The sequence below is a fragment of the Chelmon rostratus genome, chromosome 20, assembly GCF_017976325.1.
Source record: "Chelmon rostratus isolate fCheRos1 chromosome 20, fCheRos1.pri, whole genome shotgun sequence".
In the NCBI taxonomy this organism is placed as follows: Eukaryota; Metazoa; Chordata; class Actinopteri; order Chaetodontiformes; family Chaetodontidae; genus Chelmon; species Chelmon rostratus.
Window position 1 is genome coordinate 8,416,005 of NC_055677.1, and position 21,859 is coordinate 8,437,863.

Sequence of the window (21,859 nt, forward strand, 5' to 3'; positions counted from 1 at the left end):
CCAACAATGGGTGCTCAGATAGTGCTATATATTAAGTTATTTACCGTGTTTTTATCCTCACTGTAAAACACCAGAGCTCATGTGAAAGCCATTTTTTATTAGTGTGTTTGTGTCTCCTGTAGAATATCCTCTCTGTGATGAATTCACAAGAAGCCATACTGGAAGTGAAAAAAATAAGAAGACGAACAAATAAGCTTTATGAAAGCGACAACAATATCTGCGGACTGATTTACATTTTGATAAGCATCGGTGTGCAGGAGTCATCTGTAAAGGGGTCACATACATGTTATATACATCATACGTGTAATGAATATGCTGCTGCTCGGAAGTCAGCGCCCTGGCTCTTCACACTCCCAGCTATGAAGGAATATTGTTGTTTTTGTTTCCCGCCTCGGATTTTGACTGAAAAATGGGTTGCCGTGCATTTTATCTGGCAAGGGGATCAGGTGCATCTCCCTCTCTTTTCCTCTCCCCCCTCCTCCACCTCCACTCTCCACTCTGATAGGTAGAGACAGCCATCATATGTGCAAGGGGAAAGTGATGGGCGGAATGGCAGCTTTAATATCGGAGCGATTGCCTGCTGATAAGGCTAACGGCTGTGGAGAGGCGTGAGCGTCAGCCCTCCTCCACAATAAACACTTTCATTTTGTTTGGTTGGAGTGACGGATGGAGAAATGGAAGTGGTGAATAGACGACCTGAGGAACAGGGGAGGGATGGGGGAGATAGATGGAATGGATGTGGATGTTATTCAATATTAACAGATCAATCAGAGGGTGGTGAAATATGCATTTTGTCAACTATATACCCCCATTTGGCCAAAGAGGCAACATTACGATCATGTGACAGCGCCGGCTGCTGTGCCGTGTTGAAATACAAAATACTTACAGCAAACAGTTGGTGATTTGTCTCCCGATGCTGAATTAATATTGCTTCTAACAATAACAACCCTGACGTATATCAGAAAAATGAATATATATATTCATGACTTTAAGCTCTGATGACTTCATGATAATCATTTCTGAATTGCTATGAGAATATATGATGAGGAGTGCACAATTGCCTCAGTTTGCAGCATATGGTGGAGAAAAGCAACATTTTAATCAAATTATATCTCGCCACAAGATAATTTGTGTTGCGTGCATATGCTACAGAGCAATTTAAAGGTCACATAAAATCAAGCTTAAATGTGTGCTCATGTGTTTTCGCCGTTATTTTTTTATTCATTAGTGTTCTTGCCAAAGATGTTTTGAATCATTCTTTAGATTGATGATTGAAATGGCCTTTCCCTCTCCTTCAACAAGTCCTTGATGAGTTTTTGAAGTATTCCTCTGTTCTCTGAATGTTCAGATCCTCAACAGAAACACGGCGTTCGTGGTTGAAAATCGAAGCACGTTCCTTAATGCACTTCTAATATTTTGATAATACAAGTGTAATTGTAAAAATGACAAAATGTTCTTTGGCAGCAGGCACAGAAATAATTCAGGTATTTTATCTGCCTGCAATAAATACATTACATATTGAGCAGCAGAATTGCACGCCAGTGGGCCTAATTTAAAGATCTAATTTAAAGTTATAACTTGAAAATTTGTTTGAAAGTTTGATTGGGAGACACCTGTGGTTACTGGTGACAACAATAGGCGTGGTTGATTACAGCAAACACTCCCCGAGCAGCTACTTCGTCAGAAGAGCAAGTGGTGTATCTGTTACAGTGCAGCCAAACAAACTCACAATGTTTTTTTTTTTGTTGTTCTAATCATGAATGAGGAAAAATAAAGTACAACCGCGATCTGATTTCATGCTGCACACAGCGCATGTAGTTTCCCACACAACAGCAGAACACAGTAAAGTTCAAAGTCACAGTGGCTCCTCCTCCTTCTTCCATTACTTCCTTAGCAAAGATTAAAAATGACGTGCCGACAAAATGCATTTCTCATGATTGATCTTGGTCAATGCTAACCTTGCCGGTCAATACACTGTTTCTTGGACTGCTTTACAATAAAAGCCACCTCGTCTTAGCTCAATGTGAAGAAGCAGCTTTAATAAATGTTCAGTTTGTATTAGCAGTAACATACACTGGATTACATGCTGTATTGTTTCCTCTGGATCCTTCGTATCCCTCTGTGTCCAGTGCGTTAATGGCGGACTCCGCCACTAGCAAAGCAAAGCACTTTATAAATAGGTAATTACAAAATGTCGATTAAATGAATGGCTATTGGCAAAAAATAAAAAATAAAGAAAAATGATGACCATAAATGGCATCAAAAACTTTTTTATTTCATGAATTGTAACTTTAATAGTTTATTTTGGAGATTCAGCAGCCAGCTCCTCTTACAAAGTGATTGTCCTTTTGAAGTCCTTTTAATTATTTTGTGTTTGATTGAAGATGGACCGGGTCCAATTGTAATTGTAGTGCTTGTTTGCACACTGTTGTCCAGTTTAGGCTTTTTTTTTCACAAAATAATAATCACCCACTTTGACTGAATTTATATTGAATAGTCCCAGGCAATTTTCTGTTTTATATTCCAATAAAACTGCTGCGGGTGTATGTCATTTCAATTGAAAGCACGTGAGAATGAAGCACATTTTAACACATATGAAATGTGTTGCCTTTTTTTGCCTGCTGAACATCAAATGATATGCCTCAATATGAGTCAGATACCGAAAAGATCAAATGAGCAGCAGGGATCTGATCTCGATATTAGAGATCAGACTAGATAGACTTGGACAATGCCTATTAAAATGGCTGGAGGAGCCTCTCTGAAATGAGACCTGACATCTCTTTTCCACAGTCTGTCAGGAGTATTTGGTGGCTAATTTGAAGCTTCCAAAATCTTTGTGTGTGTCTGTGAGGAAAAGAGAAAGAGAGTGAGCTCCAGTGGGAGGTTAATATAAGGGGTGACCAAAAAGAGATGCTGTAGGCTGTTATCTGTACAGTCAGTGACAGAACAAGCAATCCATTGGCTGGATTCTCTCTTCAGCCCAAATCCATCCAGTTACCAGCTAATGAGCTCGGCAAGTACATGTATTTACATTTAAAGTGGCTGTTGTGGGACTGTCCTTTCCCTCAGGTTGATTGGAGAGTCCTCAGCTTTGATTCACAAGTAAATACTGACCTTCAGGCTTCTTTGGTTTCACCATAAGACGGTTAATGCCAGCTTGTCAGTCAAAAGCCGAGCTGCAGCCGCTGTGACGTGTATGTGTGTTGATTCCAGGCTAATCTTTCGTAGTTTGACTCATGATGTGTTGCGACCCCAGAGGGGTCCTCATTAGGACCAAAACGTTGTGTGACCTTTTAGCAGCTTCGCCTCCCCCCACCGTCTACGACCTCACCCAGCTGGGCCCAATTACCTCGCTCATTACCCCCCTCGTAAATAGCACCAGGACCGTGCAGGTACCGTAGCTATCTATGGAGAGGCAATATGTCTGACTAAATGCAGGGGTGGCAACATGAAATCAAAGTGAGCTGAGACACACGAGATGAAGACTTCTCTCCTCTCACTAATGGCAGAAGATTTAATTTCTTTCTCCTCTTGTCTGCTTCTTTTATGTGGCACTCTAATTTAGAGACTTTGAATGTATATTTGACCTTTCCAGCTCACTCGCCGCCTCCTTTATCCTCCTTTCAGCCATCCTTCAGGAAACCCTGGCTGACACCTAAACTATAAGATGCCCCCTTTGCTGCCATGTTGATGAGATGATAGTGTGATCAATGTTTGCGGGATCCTTAATAACCAGAAAGAGAAAAGGGGAGAGAGGAAGAGCAAGGGAGATGGATGATTATCCTAAAAGTAGCGTGCTTAATTAGATGGAATGCTGCATACATTGTGGACTGAGTGGATTCATTGGGATAGATTAAAATACTAATTAAACAGGCCCTTGCCGAATTTGGAGTGTGAGGTGGGGTTCAGCTCTTCAGGGTCATTTGCATAGCCTTCATCTGGGGAAATGGGATTTAAAGGACCTGCTCTCTTTCTCTCTTTAACTCTCAGTTTTTTCCTTTTCCCCATTACCCATCACATTCACATGCTAACAAACGCAATTAAAATTATGCTCCATTTTTTGTTTCACTCTATAATTTGGCATAATCTATTAAGGCCCCTTTGATTTTGTTTTTCAATATAAATGTCTCCATCAAAGTGAGGAAGGGGCGCAGAAGGGGGAAAAAAGTCGGCAAATGAGTGATCTTGGACGATGGATATTTAACATTGCCTCACTTTGGTTTGATTTGCATGAGAATATCTTTTGTGAACAAAGCTTTGGAAATAGCATGCCATATTTGATTAGATCAATAGATCTGAGGATCAAACTCGGGTGTTGTATTAATTACAGAAAGAACAAAGGCAGGAGCTCAAGTTATTGTGTGCTGTGAATCTACAAGCACTTCATCTGCTTTCTGGCGATCTTTAGTAGGTCTGACTCAACGTGAGTTAGGATAGTTTTTTTGGCATTTCGTGTTTTTAACCATGCTCGCGGCCCTAGCTCCATGGATCGCACTCTCTTTCATCCAGACTGAAGTATCTCAATGCTTTTTGATTGCCATGAAACATTCATGGTCCCCAGAGGATGAAGCCCAATGATTTTGATGATCTCTGGCTTTACCTCTAGCAGCACCGTGAGGTTTTGTGTGAAATGTCTCAACAGCTGCAGGATGGATTGCTATGAAACACTAGCACCATTATCAAGTCACAATTAAAGTTTTCCTGTCCATAACTAATGATATGTGTTTAGTGCTAATTAGCAAATGTTAGCATGGAGCCCTGTGTCCTAGACATTAGCCTTATATACAACTAATTAGCAACAGCGAATACGTTTTAATGGAATTGCAATGTCCACCGTATTAATTAACGTACCTGGCAAGTCCCACAAATGTTGATGCTAAATGGAAGTGTGCTGTCAACGTATTTTGTTTGTTTTCCACCAAAACAGCCAATGTTGCACTGCATTATCCATTAATAGTGACTAAGGCATTATTCATCTTTTTTATGGTTATATTTAGGTACTTGTGGTCTTTTTTGATACAGAAAAAATGGCAGCAATCATGATCTTTCCCTGATCTTAACCAAAGTGCTTTTGTTGACTAAACCTGACAGTCACAGTCCAGATGGGAACCCTGGATTCTGGTGTCACAGTCCTGCACTTTTAGTGCCCGACCTCCCTGTGACTCCACGTGGTGCATAAAATGTACGCTGACTGTGAATGATCCAGCCAGAGATTACGTTTGTCAGCACAATGTACTTATGTACACAATGTAGTTGTATATAAGTGTCATTTCTATGAGACAGGGTTGTAGCATACCAATAAGTTAAACAAAGATGGTAAATATTAAACCTGCTAAAGCTAATTTATACTTCTGCTGACCTACGGGGGCCACACAGTAGCCGATCTGCACCTCCTCAAAAACGTAACCACACATTGGAGCTATGGCAAACCCTCTGCTCACTGCGACCCCTGCTCGCTGTCACAGTGAAGGTAACAACGTACGCGATAGCCACGCATTCAGTCGCTCGTATCACAAAGTAAATGAAAGCATGTAAACACAGTTACTGAGGGCGATATCGTTGAAGCGCGATGCGGCCCGATCCTGTGCAATTCATCCACCAAGTGTTGCGGTGGTGATATCAACCGGTAGAATCTGACGCTGAGCAATAAATCAAACCTACTCCCGTTAAGCCTTTGTGCCAACTGCAAATCCAGTTCAAACATCAGCATGTTAGCATTATCATTATGAGCATGTTAACGTGCTGGCATTAGCATTTAGTACAGCCTCACAGAGCCGCTAGCATGGCCTCACCTGTTACAGGCCAGCACAGGATAACCGTGCTCCAGGTGCCACCACAGACTCATGTCAGCTGGTAACTGCTTTCTGTCATACCCTGAAGAATATTTTGCTTGATGAAGATTTTATGTGTGCGTGTGCGTGTGTGTGTGTGTGTGTGGGCTGGCCACACTATGACCAGTTTGACATCTGACTCATGCTGTTACATCCATTGCATCATTCTCAGTTTCACTGACCAGTTGTTCTGCCTCAGGATCTGAAAAATCTGCTAGTTTGTCATCTCGTACTCAACACCTCCTCTGCTTTTGTCTCCCGTGCAGTCCAACAGAAGCAGCAGCTGGAGAAGGAGACGGGCCTGAAGATTGTGGAGGCTGGAGTCAGTGATGTAAGTTATACTCTCTAAAAATATCTGTTGTGTGTAAAAAAAAAAAAAAAAAGAAGAAGAAAAGTGAGAGTGGGTGTGCTTGTAATTGTGTGCGTCTTCCTCTTCGCTTGGACTCATGGGACAGGAATAGCTCTGTGATTCCGACTTGTCTTTGCATTCGTATCACACCTGCAGCTTCAGTTGTGCAGCCAAACACTAATCTGCAGCAGCAATGAATTCCAAACACACATCCTTTTAAGTGTGCTGCTTTGATTACCGTCCCCCGTTTGCGTTTCCTTTAGGTCTCTAAGAGCCGTTGTCACCATGGCAAAAAAACACAAGACAAAAGCCTGATGCATTTTGTGAGACTTGAAGTGAGTGTTGATCGTCACCGCAGAGCGACAATAACCAGATTATCTTGAGTGCTGTCACTTTGTCGGGGGCCCTGATGCTCCTGTGACATATTCATTGGAAAAAATTAAGAGGAGAGCAGGAGGACACTCAGGATGATCCAGATGAAAGGAGAGTAAATGTGTATTCATTCAACACTGATAAATATTCATATGTATCAACGGTAAGGATCTAATCAAGCACCCATTGATGCATCATAGCCCTCCATGCTTGCCTGGTAAATGAGTTTCTCTATGGAAATGAGACAGACAGCCTTAGACCCCTGAGCTGCCCTGATCATGAGGCATGCTGGGAGCTAAATGGATGTGGCCTGTGCATCGCAGGACAGTTGCCAATGGCAACAACCATCACACACTGTATAGACAAGATCATTTTCCTGTGTTAGTCCTCTCTCTGCTGTCTCCCCTTTGGTGTCACTGCCTTTATTCGCCCATCTGCCTCCTATTTATATCTTTTTTAGCACAGCAGTTTCTCTCATCTTATTTCACATTGTGTCTGAATCATGTTCTTCTCAATTATCTCTGATTCACTTTGTTTCTTTTTTTTTCTTCACTGTGACTTTTGTCCTGTTCGCTGTCTGCCTCTCCTTGCCTTCTTTTCTTTCTTTTATTGCTTCTCAGACTGATTCCTGTGCTTAGCCAGCACTGGTACAGGGCTGTGTTTGTCATATTGGGCCTATTTGTAGATAATTAGCTGCAATAATAGCCTCTCTGCAGGAGCCAGGGTGAGGGAGGGATGGTTGGGAAGAGGGAGGGAGGTAAGGAAAAAATCTGTCTTCCACCTCATGGGGAGAAAATCTGCGCCAGACTGTGTTTGTAGAAATGCATGTTAAGGAAGCGCGGCATTTACTGTACTACAAATAAAGAGCTGGCAAAGTATGAGCCCTGAAAACTCATTCAGAGGGCGTTTTATTAGCAGCAGCTCTAATGTGGAAGTGTTGATCCCGCTAGTTTGTATCCAAGCAGTGGAGAGTTGACGGTAAGTTGGGCAAAATAGTAGCTTTTGACAAGAGAGCCTGTGGAGTGGGCTCTTCAAATACATTAGTTTAAAAGGTGTTAAACCAAAAGCCTGCTTTCAGTAAATTTGCAGTAAATTGACCACAGTTATGAGTGAATGCATGCTGGAGGTTGCAGAATGGGTCTCCTGTAGCCTGTTTCTTAGTGGCAAAAATAGAAATATGCTGGCTAAAATTGTTCAGTGGATCCGTAAGAGGTGCAGAGTGGGGTATTAAGCAAATGCTTTGCACAGACGGCATTCTTTCCTCTCCTGGTAAGCTTGTATAAAACCATCAATGTGGTTGGTATCATTAAGTCTTATCACTGACACCCCCCCCCCCCCCCCCCCTCCGTTTTTATTTAAGAGGTGACAAATGACAAAACAGCTTAGGAAGATGTCCAGATAGAGCGAACGTCAATAGCAGTAGATGCGGGCGAGGATAAGCAAATGTCAAAGTGGGGGGAAGGAGACATCAATCAATAGGCCGAGCAATATCTACTCCATTATAGATTGCAGGGAAGTCTGCTTCCTAAAGAGAGAAATCAACAGAAAAATAAAACTTAAAAAAAAAAATGTATGTGTGTGTGTGTGGGCCTGTATATTTTCTGAGTATGGTTCTTATTAACAGCTGTTTCCCAAGTGGGAGCTGCACTCTAGTGGAAACCCAAAAGGCAAATGGAGGTCCTCTCACAGCAATTCGTGAGTCCTGTAAACGTGTGAAAAACCGTGAGGAGGAAAAAGAAGTCGAGTGGAAAGAAATTCGTGGTTGATGTGGCCTCTTTGCAGCTTCTGCATCAGCTGACTCCACTGTCCGCATTCATGCTACGTTGAAGTCATACATATGAATACATATATCCATGCTATTATCAGACACTTAGTACTCTAAGTGTGGAAATAAGCCGTGGCAGATCATATCACACCTAAAAGGCAAAAGGCTCTATGACTGTGCATCCCTCCCCACTGCTTTCCTCTGCTTCCTCGTATCTTCTGCCGTGCAGGAGGGGGGGGTTGGTGATTCAACCCCCCACCCCTCCTCAAGCTGGAGACAGCAGCCAGGCACCAGGCAAAAGGGTTGCTTTCGCTGGCAGCCATAGACACAGCATGGCTGGTACCAGTGGGGAGCGTGGAGAGGAGAAGCGAGGGAATAAAAGGGAGGTTCAGAAAGATATTTTTTGAAAGGGAGGGGCAATGTTGGTCAGATGTTTTTTTGAAGCGATATCTGTGTTTAGTCACAAAAAAAACAGAATAGTCTACAATCCTCTGACAATCCTCATGCTGTATGTTAGGCCAAAAGATAGAAATATAACAAATCTAGAACTTAGAAATGATAGCTTTCAGTGTACTGAAAAATGGAGTGAATGACCTTTAAATCTTCCTTAATGCTTGTGAGGTGATGCTTAATCTCTAAGAATGTTTTCTGAGGTTAAATATTTCCCCGCTAATATTGCCCTAATCAAGGTCTTAATGACCAAACACTGATATGAGTGTGCAGAAGCTTTCCTCTGGATTCAAAATGGAATATTAAAAGAATAGGAAGTATCTCCGACTGCTGAGACGACAAAACTCCACCCAGACTGAGAGGCTGAGAAAATATTGCCTTGTAGCACAGCCTCCAAATCAACATTTTCTTTTCTCCCCAGTATACCTGCTTAACATGAAGTTGCTTTGTTAGAGTTACAGTAAATGCCGAATGACCTATAAAACATCTCAAATTGCACATCTGTAAAGAACCAACGGTCGTGTTTTCCCACATTTCCAGATTATTTCCAAATACGCTGTGATACAGATCACCACGTTCTGTATGCCATGGTCCCCATGTGATTAAGATGGTAGTTAAATTGAGATTCATTGACATTTTGACAGCAGTCTCATGTTCGAGATAACTCCGGGATACTGCTTATATGAAGAGGCACTTATTAAGCATAGAATTCCCTGAGCTGCATGTCAACTGATTATTCCACCACTAAATTTAAATCATGTATGGCAGGCAGGGAGTCTCTGCTCTGTGCATGTGTGTATTGTTTTTTGTGGATGCAAGGGCAAATGCACAGTAAATGTGTACGGTGTGGCCACAGAGTCTGTCCTTAATGCATGCTGTAATTGGCATTCATAGGGCTCGCTGCAAGTGTGCATTTTTCTTGTTTTTGCATGCTCATGACGTGTCCATGCGCGCCAAAGTCACAGGTCTTCCCTGTGATTTCTACTCTACATAATGGAAGTGGATGCAGGTGAAACGATCCTGTCAGGTATCAGTCTAGAGGGGCTGGTGGAGAATGGCGCCGTCTCATGATGGTCGAGAGCTCACATTATATTTCTAATCAAGGAACTAAGTGCAGAGGCACAGCGGCAAAACTCATCTCAGAGAAAGGTCACAATGATGATGACCCCTCCCGATGGATTTGAAGGCTTTCTTTCCAATATCCTGCGCCGTAATTAATGCAAGGGCACATCTATTTGAAAATGTTCTGACAGGCTTCTTTGAAAAAATAATACGGTGCACCAGCCTTTTAATATTATTGTACATGTTGTCTTAATTTGAGCAATTGCGACATGTTGTACACTGAATTTCAACTGGAAACAGCAAACTAAAGAACTTCTTACTTATTATCTTTCTATAATCCATCTACATGATGCAGGTTTGTTTCAGACCTGAGCTTTAAATAGCGATGGTGCTTCTTTCTCTTTAGTGATTTTTTTATCAGCCATGATAGCAGCATCAGTTGGTTGGTCCATCACTTTGGTCCAGACTGAATATCTCAACACTTACAGGATGGATTGGCACAAAATTAGGTACAGATATCCACGGTTTATCCTAACAACTTGGGTGATCCTTTAACTTTTCCTCAAGCCAATGTTAGCATGCTAACATGCTAAAACTAAGAAGGTGAACATGGCAGACATACCTGCTAAACATGGCCATGTTACTTAAGCATGCACATTAAATCCTGGTATCAGTTTTGGCCCTGCTTCTGTTACAAATGGACATTTGTTCTAATGCACCTTCACTTTATCCTCTTGTGTATTTTTATGTTAAAATACCACACAATGGCAACTTGAGTAACAAACACTACATTTATACAGCTACCCTTTATGCACTTAAGAGGATCCAACTTCTGCTTCAGGGTTGATCACTTTAAATTTGCATTTTGTTCTGCTTGAACACTTTTTCACATGAATATTTACTTCCACATTCTTTTATATTATGCGCATGACTATCAGGCAATATCGGCGCATTTTGCTTTCCTTTAATCTAACAAAGTCTGAATACTGTAGTATAAACCACTTAACAACAAATACCATGTGCAACCATCAGCGAATGCAATTCCTCCGAGCGAATGGGACAAATCATTTCAGAGGGGACTTCAAAGGAAAAGCGCACTGACCATTTCCCACCAGAGAGAAGAAACAGACACACAGGCTGAAATAAATAAATAACTGTGATAAGAGTTGTACAAATTGATCATGTAACGGCATGGGTACTTCAAAACATATTCCCCCATGTTGGTTTTTCAAGCTGTGTTTTTTTTTTTTTTTTAAGAATCTCGAGATGGGAAAAATATATTTTTATGTTAATTTCAATATCTCTTATTCTCATTTAAGAGCGGATGTAGCTCCTCAGAGGAAATGAGAGTGGCTTGGTTGCACTGCTGGATGTATTTTCTTTGCATCCTTGTGTTGTACTGTGTGTGTGTGTGTGTGTGTGTGTGTGTGTGTGTGTGTGTGTGTTTGTGTCTGTGTGTGTGTGTGTGTGTCTGTGTGTCTATGTGTGTGTGTGCGTGTGTGTGTGTGTGTGTGTGTGTACTGTACGTGTGTATTTGTATCAGCCAATCAATTCCACATTGGCCCTCAATTGCCTTTTCCACATTGACAACCAATCCAATCTCCTTCTCACACTGTAATAAACCCAAACAATGGAAAAATTGCGGCCTATAAAAATTTCAACAGTGAAGGAAGACCAATCTGGCTGTTTTAAAAGTGGCTAAAATGCCATTACTGTGGCAGATCTGGATGTGAAATGTCATACTGGAGCAGCCCCACTGTGCCTGCAGCCCTGAGTAACACTGCCTCTGTGGAGACTCCAGCTGCCTCCCACTGATGAAAGACCGTCCAGCAGCTCCGTTTCTCAGCAACCTTTTACCATCACCTGACCTTTGGACTGCAGAAATGCCTTTGATACCATGCCATGCAGTTTGGTATTTGCCTCTCTCTATATCATGACGTGTGCTTTCCCCTGGGTAAGGGTGGACTTGTCTGTTTTTAATGAGTGTCAGAATGTAAAGTGTTTACTCTCCTTCCTTTTGCTTCTTTTATGTTCCGCTGCCTTTGTTAAAGAGAGGTACGGTTACTGTGTATAGTTGACAGTGGTATTTTTATTCAGCTTGTTGAAGGGCAATTCCTCCGCCTTTTGTAAAGAATTAAATAAGATACGTTTTTTGTTTTTTTTTTCTGGTGTGTTCGTCTCTTCCTGGAAATAAAAGCTCAAGGCCAAGGTGGCCTTGGACGTGTTATGGAGATTTAGATAAAATTAAAGCAAAATCCACTGATGAAAACTCTTACACTGTTATAAATCATCAATCTGTGATGTTCTGTGCTTTCAAACATTCGTTCAGTCCCTGATTTCCTGCATTTTCACCATAACTCAGGGTAATGCAGTTGTTCAGTGGCTAAGGCTGTTGCTTCAAAGCAAGAAGGCATTCTTACAGTGTCGGGCCACTGACATCACTGTATTTTCATCATTTTCGCAATTAATTACTTCATTTTTTTTGTCTTTAAAAAAAGTGAGAAATGCCCATTATGATTTCCCAAATCTCAAATTGAGTTATCCAAATAAGTGTCCAAAACCAAAAGATAATCAGTTTACTATCAGATATGACAAAGAAATGCATTAAATCCTCACATTTTAGCGGCTGGAACTAGCTAAACCAATTACTCAATTATCAAAATAGCTGCAAACCAATCGATCAGCCTCCTCCTGCAGCGCCCCCTGGCGTGCGGATGATGGCGTCTACAACTTGTTTACGTGTGAAACAGGTTGCTCACAAAAACGCAGGTCTCAAAACGACAAGAACTCATACGCTGCGTAACATTAGAAGTCTATATGTATGTGCTACTGTTATTTGGAATTGATAAAAGAAAGTGAGTGCACCAAGTGGAAATCAAAGGCCATTTTAAGGCATTAAGATTAAGAAACCTAATTAAATAGAAATATGTAAAATCAGGCGGAAACAGGCCCAAAACCGCTACACAAAAAGGTTTATCGACTAACTGTTGTTTTACACGATTGCTCTCATTAGTCTACCTAAGGAATTAGTTGTGTTGATTGTTTGATTGCATATTGCAATTATAATTCGATACTGGGATACTCTCCATTAAGCTTACAGAGCAATAAGCCAGAATAGTGAATTAATAGACTTTTGGTGACTCTATATTTAGTTGGCGTAGGTCGACACAGCAATACGTCTGGTAGAAGCACAGTAGCAGCAAGAGATGACAGACTTCTTGCAGCTGGAGTTGTGATCTGTTCTCAAACTGCAACATGTCCTGCTCTGTAGCTGCTTTGCATTTTAGACAGCTGAGGCTACTGTCAGTGGAGGAATTTTAAATTCTGCCTCTTCTGCAGTGGATTTCTCCCTTTATGTTAGTTAAATGTCAGTAGAAAATGGAGAGTCTAGGGAGAGAGGCGCTTGAGCTTTGAATCTGACATGCTGACACCAAAACCTGATGCTTACTGTCCATGGTTTGAGACTAAATCAGTTGTTTATGTTTTAGTCATAGTAGCTGTGCTGTGATTTCACCATATAATCCAATGTTGGACAGTTATCGACAGAAACTGAATATGGAAACAGTAATTAATCCTGACACTCAGGGTAGAAGCCATTTGTTCCTGTACTTTAAGTATATATAATATATACACAGGCATCATATTTGTTGTGATTGGAATGACATAAAAGATTTCCTCTGGATCTGGATCTGTCGGAGATGACTGATTCAGCTAAGCCATTCTGATTATTCAACAGCATTCAACTTCCATGACTCTCAGAGCAGACTTAATAGCTCCAATGACATCCTCGTGGGTGCAGGTCGGCCTGGTTGGCATACTTTAAGAAGAAATAATGACGCTCTCGACTGCAGCCAGGGACTGACTGGACACCCCGCTGCTTCCCCTCCAACTTCGTCACAGTAAATTCCCCATGCGGTGATCATTGAACTGAACTGCCCCTGGTGTAGAACAGCTTATGATTTCTATGCTGCCGTTATGCTCTTAGAGTACATGGTAGACTGCGAATGGAGCTAACAGCTCTATAAATAATACTCATAGTGGAATAATGGTAAATAATCCTAGAAAATGAATAGCTGGACTTCTTAACTATTACTACTTTTCAAAATAATGGTGTAATTGATGGCTTGTGTACTTTCTCAAATCGATCAAAGAGCAGGACGGAGCCGCTAATGTTAGCCCACGCTGACATAGTCCAAGTTTAGTTAATGGCTAACTGATGGCTGAGATTATGACCCCATGTGTTGGTTCTTAGGTTTTCACTTGAAGTGCGATATGAGGCACCTGCTTTACCCACAGTGACCAATACCAGTAATCTGCCTCGTTTGTGAAGCGTAAGGTAACTTCTATCTACAGGTGTGACATCGTCCTGCATTTCCACTAAACGGTGCCACACTTGTTTGAACAAAAGCTCTGGCTGCTCATGTTGTCAACTGGTGTCTGGCAGCAGCAGCAGTGAGGGCTCGGTGCCTGGGGGAGGCTGAGAGTGGGGGGGGGACCTGCGGTGTCCACAGCTGGATACCATGGCAGAGGTTTTAAATGTCAGTGTTGAAGGGGGATGCGGTTGCCATTTGGCCTGACAAGCCGCATGCCAAGGGACTGGCAGCGGGATGCAGGGGCAGGGTGCTCCCGGTCCCGGCCACAGAGCTCTCACCTTCTGCCATTTATCATGCGGCTACTTGCCTAGCGCATCTGGCACCTTAGCATCGACGGCAGCAGGAAAAGCCGTTGCTGCAGGCTACGCGGTGGCCCATGGTAATCTTTTCAACATTACAACAAAATCAGGGCAGAAGTGTTTCTTTGCAAAATAAATTCAGCTCCTAGTATCTTATGGTTTAGTTGTTGGAAATGCAGATTGTTTTGAGGAAGTTTTGAACTGTTTGGCGTTCAGATGAGAGCAGTGCTGTGCATCTTATGTGATCGACAAGGCACAGGTTGTAAATTTAGCAAAAACCAGCAATAGTAGTAATATTCATTAAAAAACTGCACATTTGAGGATATACTGTCATCATTTCTTCATCCTGATGTATAAATCAGTCATAGCTGTCTTTTTAGCAAACCCAACATTTTGAGTTTGTGGTTGATGTCAGACAGTAGATTAATTATTGCTCAGCTAGCGCACAATACGGACCCACTTTACTCTCAGTAAATTAAATGTAATCAACTGTCATATCATCTTTTATTGATTTTAATTGACTGTAATTATGAATCCTGCTGTAACTGCTGGTTACTTTCTGCATGGCAAGGTCAACTAAATTGCTTGATGAGCTGTTATGGTCTTTTATATGACGACCTTGACTTGGGAGGGTGTATGAAAATCTTCTATCTGTGGCGATAAAGCATGAAATGAAACTAGACCACTCTGCTTCTGAGTGGCTTTACAGCATCTACTGGTTGTTTCACTGCTTGAAAATACTGTGCTGTAATGGCCTGCCAATATTTTAGACATGATGATAAATATTTGACAAATGTTCTGTGCATTATCCCTGTTAAAACAGCACATAGCTATAAGAGTTTTTAAAATAAATTAAAATTGCTACTTACCTACCAGATCCCCCTGACTTTACCATTTGTAAATGAGTGTATATTCATGTATTTCATATAAAATAATAGATAGTTATTCATGCATCTCCAAAACTTCCATGTTTCATGAGCTAAAAAAAAAAAACAGCCTTGTTTTCCATTTTGTGACAATGCATCTTTAGCTAATCCGGTGGCTTTTTAATGGTTTATTTATCTTAAGAAGTAGATGAGTTTTCTCTTTAATCTTTTAGTCTTTCTGGAAAATTAAAAATAACGAAATCTGGAGACTCATTTTTTTCTCTTGAGAACAGTATATTGAATTTAAATCAAACCTATTACAGAAACCTGCAGAAATTCAAACTGTAATTTTTACTCTACCTGGATCTGCACCTGCTATTTAATTATGTCTAATAATCGTTAATCTGACAGCATTCAGCAACTGATATTAGGCCCTTTAGCCATGAACTGAAGACATTTCTTTAATGTGTTTGCTGTAATATATGTTGTCTTTCATCCTAATATATGATGCAATCATTGCAAACGTGGCGTACATGTGAAGGTAAATCGCAGTGGCAAAGATCAGACGCTGATGGTGTGCTGTGAACTGGAGAAGCGTCCTGCTGTGATGGAATTTTTGCTTTACATATCACAGTCATGTCCATGTGTACTTGGCTGCCGGCATGCCTATTTACATTCACAGACATGCTAATCGTGTCTGGCGTTAGCGGCAAATGCACAGATGCAGCTAACACCCAGCGCAGTGCAGGTGGATATCTGTATAAAAATGGGATTTTCTACTCATAAACAGAAGCTGCTACCTGAATCATAAGCCCAGACAGACATGAAGACCAGTGCACAGTGACATGTATGCAACTTTAAAACACACACAACAACAGAATATCAAATAGTAACGACACAGTCAGTGACAAATACTGTATATTGCTTTGATATTCTTTCCCACAGTTTCCTCCCAAAGCATTTATGCACATTTTATCTAGAACATGGACCAAAAAAAATCAACAAACTAAATTTCTCCCACTCTGTATAATTTTGAGGAAAATAAAATGTGTCATTTTCTGTAGCTTCATCAACATCAAGCGCTAATAGAAGGACTTACATTTCATTGTTGGAAACAACAAAAGGCAAAAGGATCTTGGCAATCCAGGTCCATGAATACATGCAATCACATGTCAGTCACTGTTCATTACATTATCCACTTTGAAGAAGGAGGGAAAAAAAGACATCATCACAGCTTCACAAAAAGCCATACAGTGTAATTATGTTTGTGGATGAAAATAGGCTAGATTGATTATATGCATTTACAATAATGAGCCGTCAATGTATTATTACGTTACGGAGCCATCAAAATCTTGACATAAATCATAATTAATTTTGCCCTCAGAATTTCTGATCAGCCGTACTTTGTATTGTTGTCAGAGGTTGTGGTGTGAAGCGATGGGAGATGTGAGCGGCAAACAGGCAGCTGATACCGTACTACAGCTGTGGCAGCAGTCTCATTAGGGATTCACAAGGGTTTCTTTCGGCGAGCGGTGCTGCTCGGTTTGGCTCGGGGGCAGACTACTCTTATAAATCTGCCGGAGCTGTGAGGCAGACAGACAGCGAGACACGCAGGCAGGCTGCGGCGCTGGGCAGGCGGAGTGTCAGCTCTGTTCGTGCAGAGGATTGTTTTCCAGCGCGAGGCCCCTGACTCTCCCCCAGCTGATTGGTGTGGCTTCATTAGCATGGGCTGCGGCTCCTCCGATTTGCAGTAATTAAAGAGAGAAATCAGAGTGCTTGCCTCCAGTCCAGACGCAGCCAGTGCCTGTCAAGTGAGATCGCTGTGGAACAGATCTAGCGTTCCTGGCCGCCTGCCACTCCACCCCCCTCCCCTTGTCCCTATAGTAAGAGTTAGTCTGGAGGAGAGGTATGGGGTGTTGGCGTCTTTGCCAAGTTACCCCATAAGAACCCCCGGGGGTTACACAGGCACACACGCCTCTCCCCGTGGGCACACGCTGGGCCGGCGTTGTCATGGTGATAACAGGGGAAAATGTTTAATGAAGACACTGATGAGAATTTATGAGGCTGTGGCTGTGTGCATTTACAGTGATACGACCCTTAGCCTATCACGCACTGCCTCCTGTGGTCCTACATCTATATCTTCACTTACGCAAGCTGTAGCTGATCATCGGCGTGTATGCTCAGGCAGGGGGCCTCAATATGCTGCAAGTCCAGCAACACCCAGGTACAGTTGGAGACACGTGGCGTTGGTTGTCCGATAAAGTCAATCCAGTTTGATCAGAAATATGTATTGTTTCCGTTTAGTCTAAACTGGAAGGATCATTATCTACTAATCTCTTGAGAGGGATTCTCATGGGGGTAATTTGAATAGGAATTGTATTAGGGTGGCTGTATACTCAAGACAAAATTGAATTTGGCGTTTTTATACAGGCAAACTGACAGGAATTTTACCATGAAAAACGCTGATTGCAAAAAACATCCATCCAGCCATCAGCCATCAGTACACCCTCAACTGTAACTGACCACTGGAGTCATTTGATTGGTTTGTTTTTCCACAGAGGTTCTTGAGGCTTCTTTTTTCTGTTTTGAGCTGTTTCGAGGAGCTTTCAAGTTGTGTCTTGCAAGATCACATATCCGCCATGGACATCACCTAACAAACAGGTTAGTCTCGTATGTGTTGAATGTGCTGGCATTTGCCGAATGCACTATAGCCAACAGCAGGTCCACAGCTCTTGACAACATGCCAAATTTGATTCATTTTAAGTATACAGCAGCGTTGGTGTGGACGCAAATGGAAGGCCATCTGGAATGTGAGGACCTTCGGACAGTACCTGAACAGACACAGCATGCATGGCCACAGATGCGTACCTTTTTCAAGTCTGAGGTACCAAGTACTTCCAGTTTAAGGGATCAGGATTATAAGAAACCATCAAGATTTATGTTGTAGACGTTGACAAACTAGCAAAGGGAAGGCAAAAGAATGTTGACATGGCTGCAATTGGTTCTTTTCTGCCCTTGAGATACAACATAATTAACAAATTCTCTTATCCAAGTGTCATTTTATATCCTGACACCCTGTGTCTCTTGAAACAAGCTGTTATCAGGCAGATATCCTATAGTCTAATCCTGGCGTTACTAAAACCAGTCAAGTGAATGGATTGCATTTATACAGCATTTTTCTAGTCTTACCAGCTGTTCAAAGCAGGAGTGATTGCTATTCACACGCACGCTCACAATTTGGGGTTTGGGATAACTTGTCCGAGGACACTTTTCCCACAGTGCCCACTGACCACCTTTGACCACGGTGAGTGGATGACCGCTCTAACTCCTGGGCCACAACTGCCCACAGTTAAGGCGGCACACTGATTTGGCTGCCTGGAGGGTGCACTGGAAAAAAAGGCACTCACCCAACACAATAAAGACCTGAGTTCAATCCCCAGCAGCAGTGCTTATGCATTTGTTTGAGATTGTGGTGGAACTCTTTGAACAATCAAATTCAGCACTACTGAGAAATACTGTGTTCAGAGGCTTTGAGATGGTGTGTGGACCCAGGTGTGGAGGGGACACATCCTACTGAACCCACAAAGTTATTCTGTGCTCTCCACTGAACACTTCTTTGTCCTTTTACTGTCAGTCTCAGTATCAGAGTCTCCCAGCCCACTAAGTCTCTTGTGACTGGGGTTTCAATTATGAATGCTACCTTTGACTACCTCTGTTATTCCGCGGCAGCCCACATATCCCTGCCTGCCACCACTCATGTGTGACTTGATGTATTGTCTCACTGTTTTTCCCCCTTTCAAAATTAATTGCAGTTTTATCTCTCCCCAAGATAAAAAAGCCTGCCGAGAACATAATAGTCTAAAAGTAGTGTGGATTCTATTCAAACAAAACAATTAAAACCTTGGTGTTTTCCTTGTTGTTTTTGGCTGTGGAAGAGCGGATGAGATTTTTAGTGGCCGTTCTTCTTTTATCTTTTCACTCAATAGAATGAAGTATTACCTTCAATTACCTTTCGTGATTGGGTTGTGTTTTAGCAAACTCAGATCACATTCTGGACCTGACCATTTTATTTGCTGTCTAATGACTTTTCACCCCCAGTATTGTAATATCCCTCATCAAAGACTAATTACATCTCAAAAATAATTCTTGCCTTTGTGATTATATGCAAATCTGAGCGTAATTTGCTCTTTCTCAGACCACAGAGCAAACAACTTCACTGATACTGAGGTGACTTTAATTTTTGGGTGTGAGCACCATTTGCTAACTTGGTTTAATTAATTTTGGCTGGTGTTTTAGCAAACACGAACATTATCCTTGTCAGACATATTGCTATTGTCAACACAGCTGCAGGTAGAAAGGATCATTGCTGTCAACGAAAGCCAGTTGGGAATTAAGGCTGCAGCTTAAATTAAGAAATAAAGTTGAAGTAAGCTTACTTTCACAGAGTTGAAGGCTCTGTCTTCTCTGGAAGAGTTTTATTCAAGTAACCTTTCTCGAAGCTCGATTGCTATATCCCATAGCTGAACCACTGTAGCCAGGTATGACAGGCCTGTTCGTGTTTCCCTGTGTGAAGTCAGAGTTTAGTGCAATGCTAGCAGCACGTTAGCAACATATCGGTCAATCTTTAGAGTGAAAAGTGAAAACATCATGTCGTACTTGCTATACTGGGACTAACTAGCTCTACACTGCTATACAAGGACAATGCTTTCTCTGCACGGATCACCATCTGGTCTGGATGCTAACTCTTTGCTTGGCATATGTAGCTTTAGCCTCAGTGTTTTAGCACAATATCATGCACATGCAACCATCAAGTGTGTATTTAAGATCTCTTTTAAAATGAGTCATCCGAGTGCAGCAATTTCAACCAACTAGAGGTGAGGAGCCAATGTTGGCTCAATTAGCCAGCTAGCTGCAACTGATTAAATCGGCTGAATCAACAGCTAAATGTAGGGTTGCTTGCTAGATATGAGAAGCAGCTTCTATCCTCTCTCTTAAATCAAGGGCCCACTGTTTCAAAAACTGTTAAAAAACAACTAGCAAGTATGCCTCCATTGTTAATAACCTGTTCAAAAACGTAAAGTTTGACATGTGTAGGAAGATTGAACAGAAAAGAGGCTTTGGTTGTGGCCAGTTAGCACCATCTGATACAGATTAGTCTATAATTTCGCCATGTTTTTCACTTAACCTATATATCATAAATCATCAGCAAAATTATAGTGGCCTACACACTATCTGTAAAGAGATTCAAATGAGGGCTCAATATGTATCACTTTGTTGTCATCCTCATAGATTACAACATTTTCTATCATTTTACAGATTATGGTGTGATTTTCTACCCCAGGCTATGACGCCACAACACTGTTTCTTTTTGAAGTGCACATTGTTGTGCATGTGTGTGGGTTTTCCTCTCTGCTTTAAATATAGTCAAGATGACAGGCATAGCATTTACCTTGATGTTTACTGCTTTGAACTACTTGGCATGGGCAATGCCTGGGCTGGGATTCATATAAGAAAGAGGCCTATTTGAACAAACTCATCTGGGGAAAATACCAGAATGACATGGCTGACACACACACAGGGTTTGAATGGTTCTTCTCTGAGCAAGTGAGGAGCATGAGACACAGCAATTCAGATGTTTCAAGTAAAACCCAGAAATGGGACCTTTTTGTGTCTTTGAACATCATCCATTAGGAAATATGGTGTTTCTCTCGCTCTCTCTCTCCATCTCACACACTCGCTAAGACACAATGCATTTAAGACATTCACCGTCAAGTTTCTGCACCTTAAGTGATGTTTAAAAGGGAGTTAAGATGGGAGAGCAAAGTGTCACCTTTTCCATTTGATCTCCGTATAAGTGCAAAATCAAACTGCAATATACCAACTAATAATAAACCGAAATTACATCGCTGGAATCCAAACAGGCAGACTTTTATACCAAACGTTGTCTTCTGCCTATATTAGAGCTTTGTTTCGTTATAAATGTTAAAGATAAGCATGGAAATAGAATATTTAAAAAGAGTAAAACCCAGATTAGTCTAGATCTTTCCCCCACTCGCACACATCTTGTAATATCATTTCAGCAGTAACAATAACAGCTGGTGGATCTGATAAAAAAAAAAAAAGAAACACCCAGAACACCCGAATGTGTTTTGTTTTGCATACATTTCTCTCCGCATTACAGTTTGAAACTAATCCTCCAACACCTTCCCAAATGGAGCTGCAGCTACAGTCTTGCTCAGATATTATTATGAATAATTTATTGCACCCCATTTCAAAGAGCCGAGCAGAAACCCCAACTATTTTTGGTGTGACGGTATCACACGTTAGTTAAGTCTGCAGGTACACATTGCAGCTGTTGGCTTCTTGTGCAGCACTGGTGTGCAGCAGTGTAAACGGTATTAGCCTCTCACTGATATCATTATAGTGTGATTGGTATGAGGACCAGCGGCACAGTGTGCTACTGGGCAGGTGTTCTTTTCTGTTTGCTCAAAT

The 21,859-nt window shown here is 41.6% G+C and overlaps 1 protein-coding gene across 1 annotated transcript in view; it reads left to right on the forward strand.

The window, feature by feature from the left end:
* ptprn2 (protein tyrosine phosphatase receptor type N2) overlaps positions 1 to 21,859 on the forward strand; it is a 123,445-nt gene that overhangs the window by 67,262 nt on the left and 34,324 nt on the right. The window contains exon 11 of the mRNA XM_041961624.1: positions 6,098 to 6,162. Coding sequence (XP_041817558.1) covers positions 6,098 to 6,162 — 65 coding nt within the window. The remainder of the gene's footprint in view (positions 1 to 6,097; positions 6,163 to 21,859) is intronic.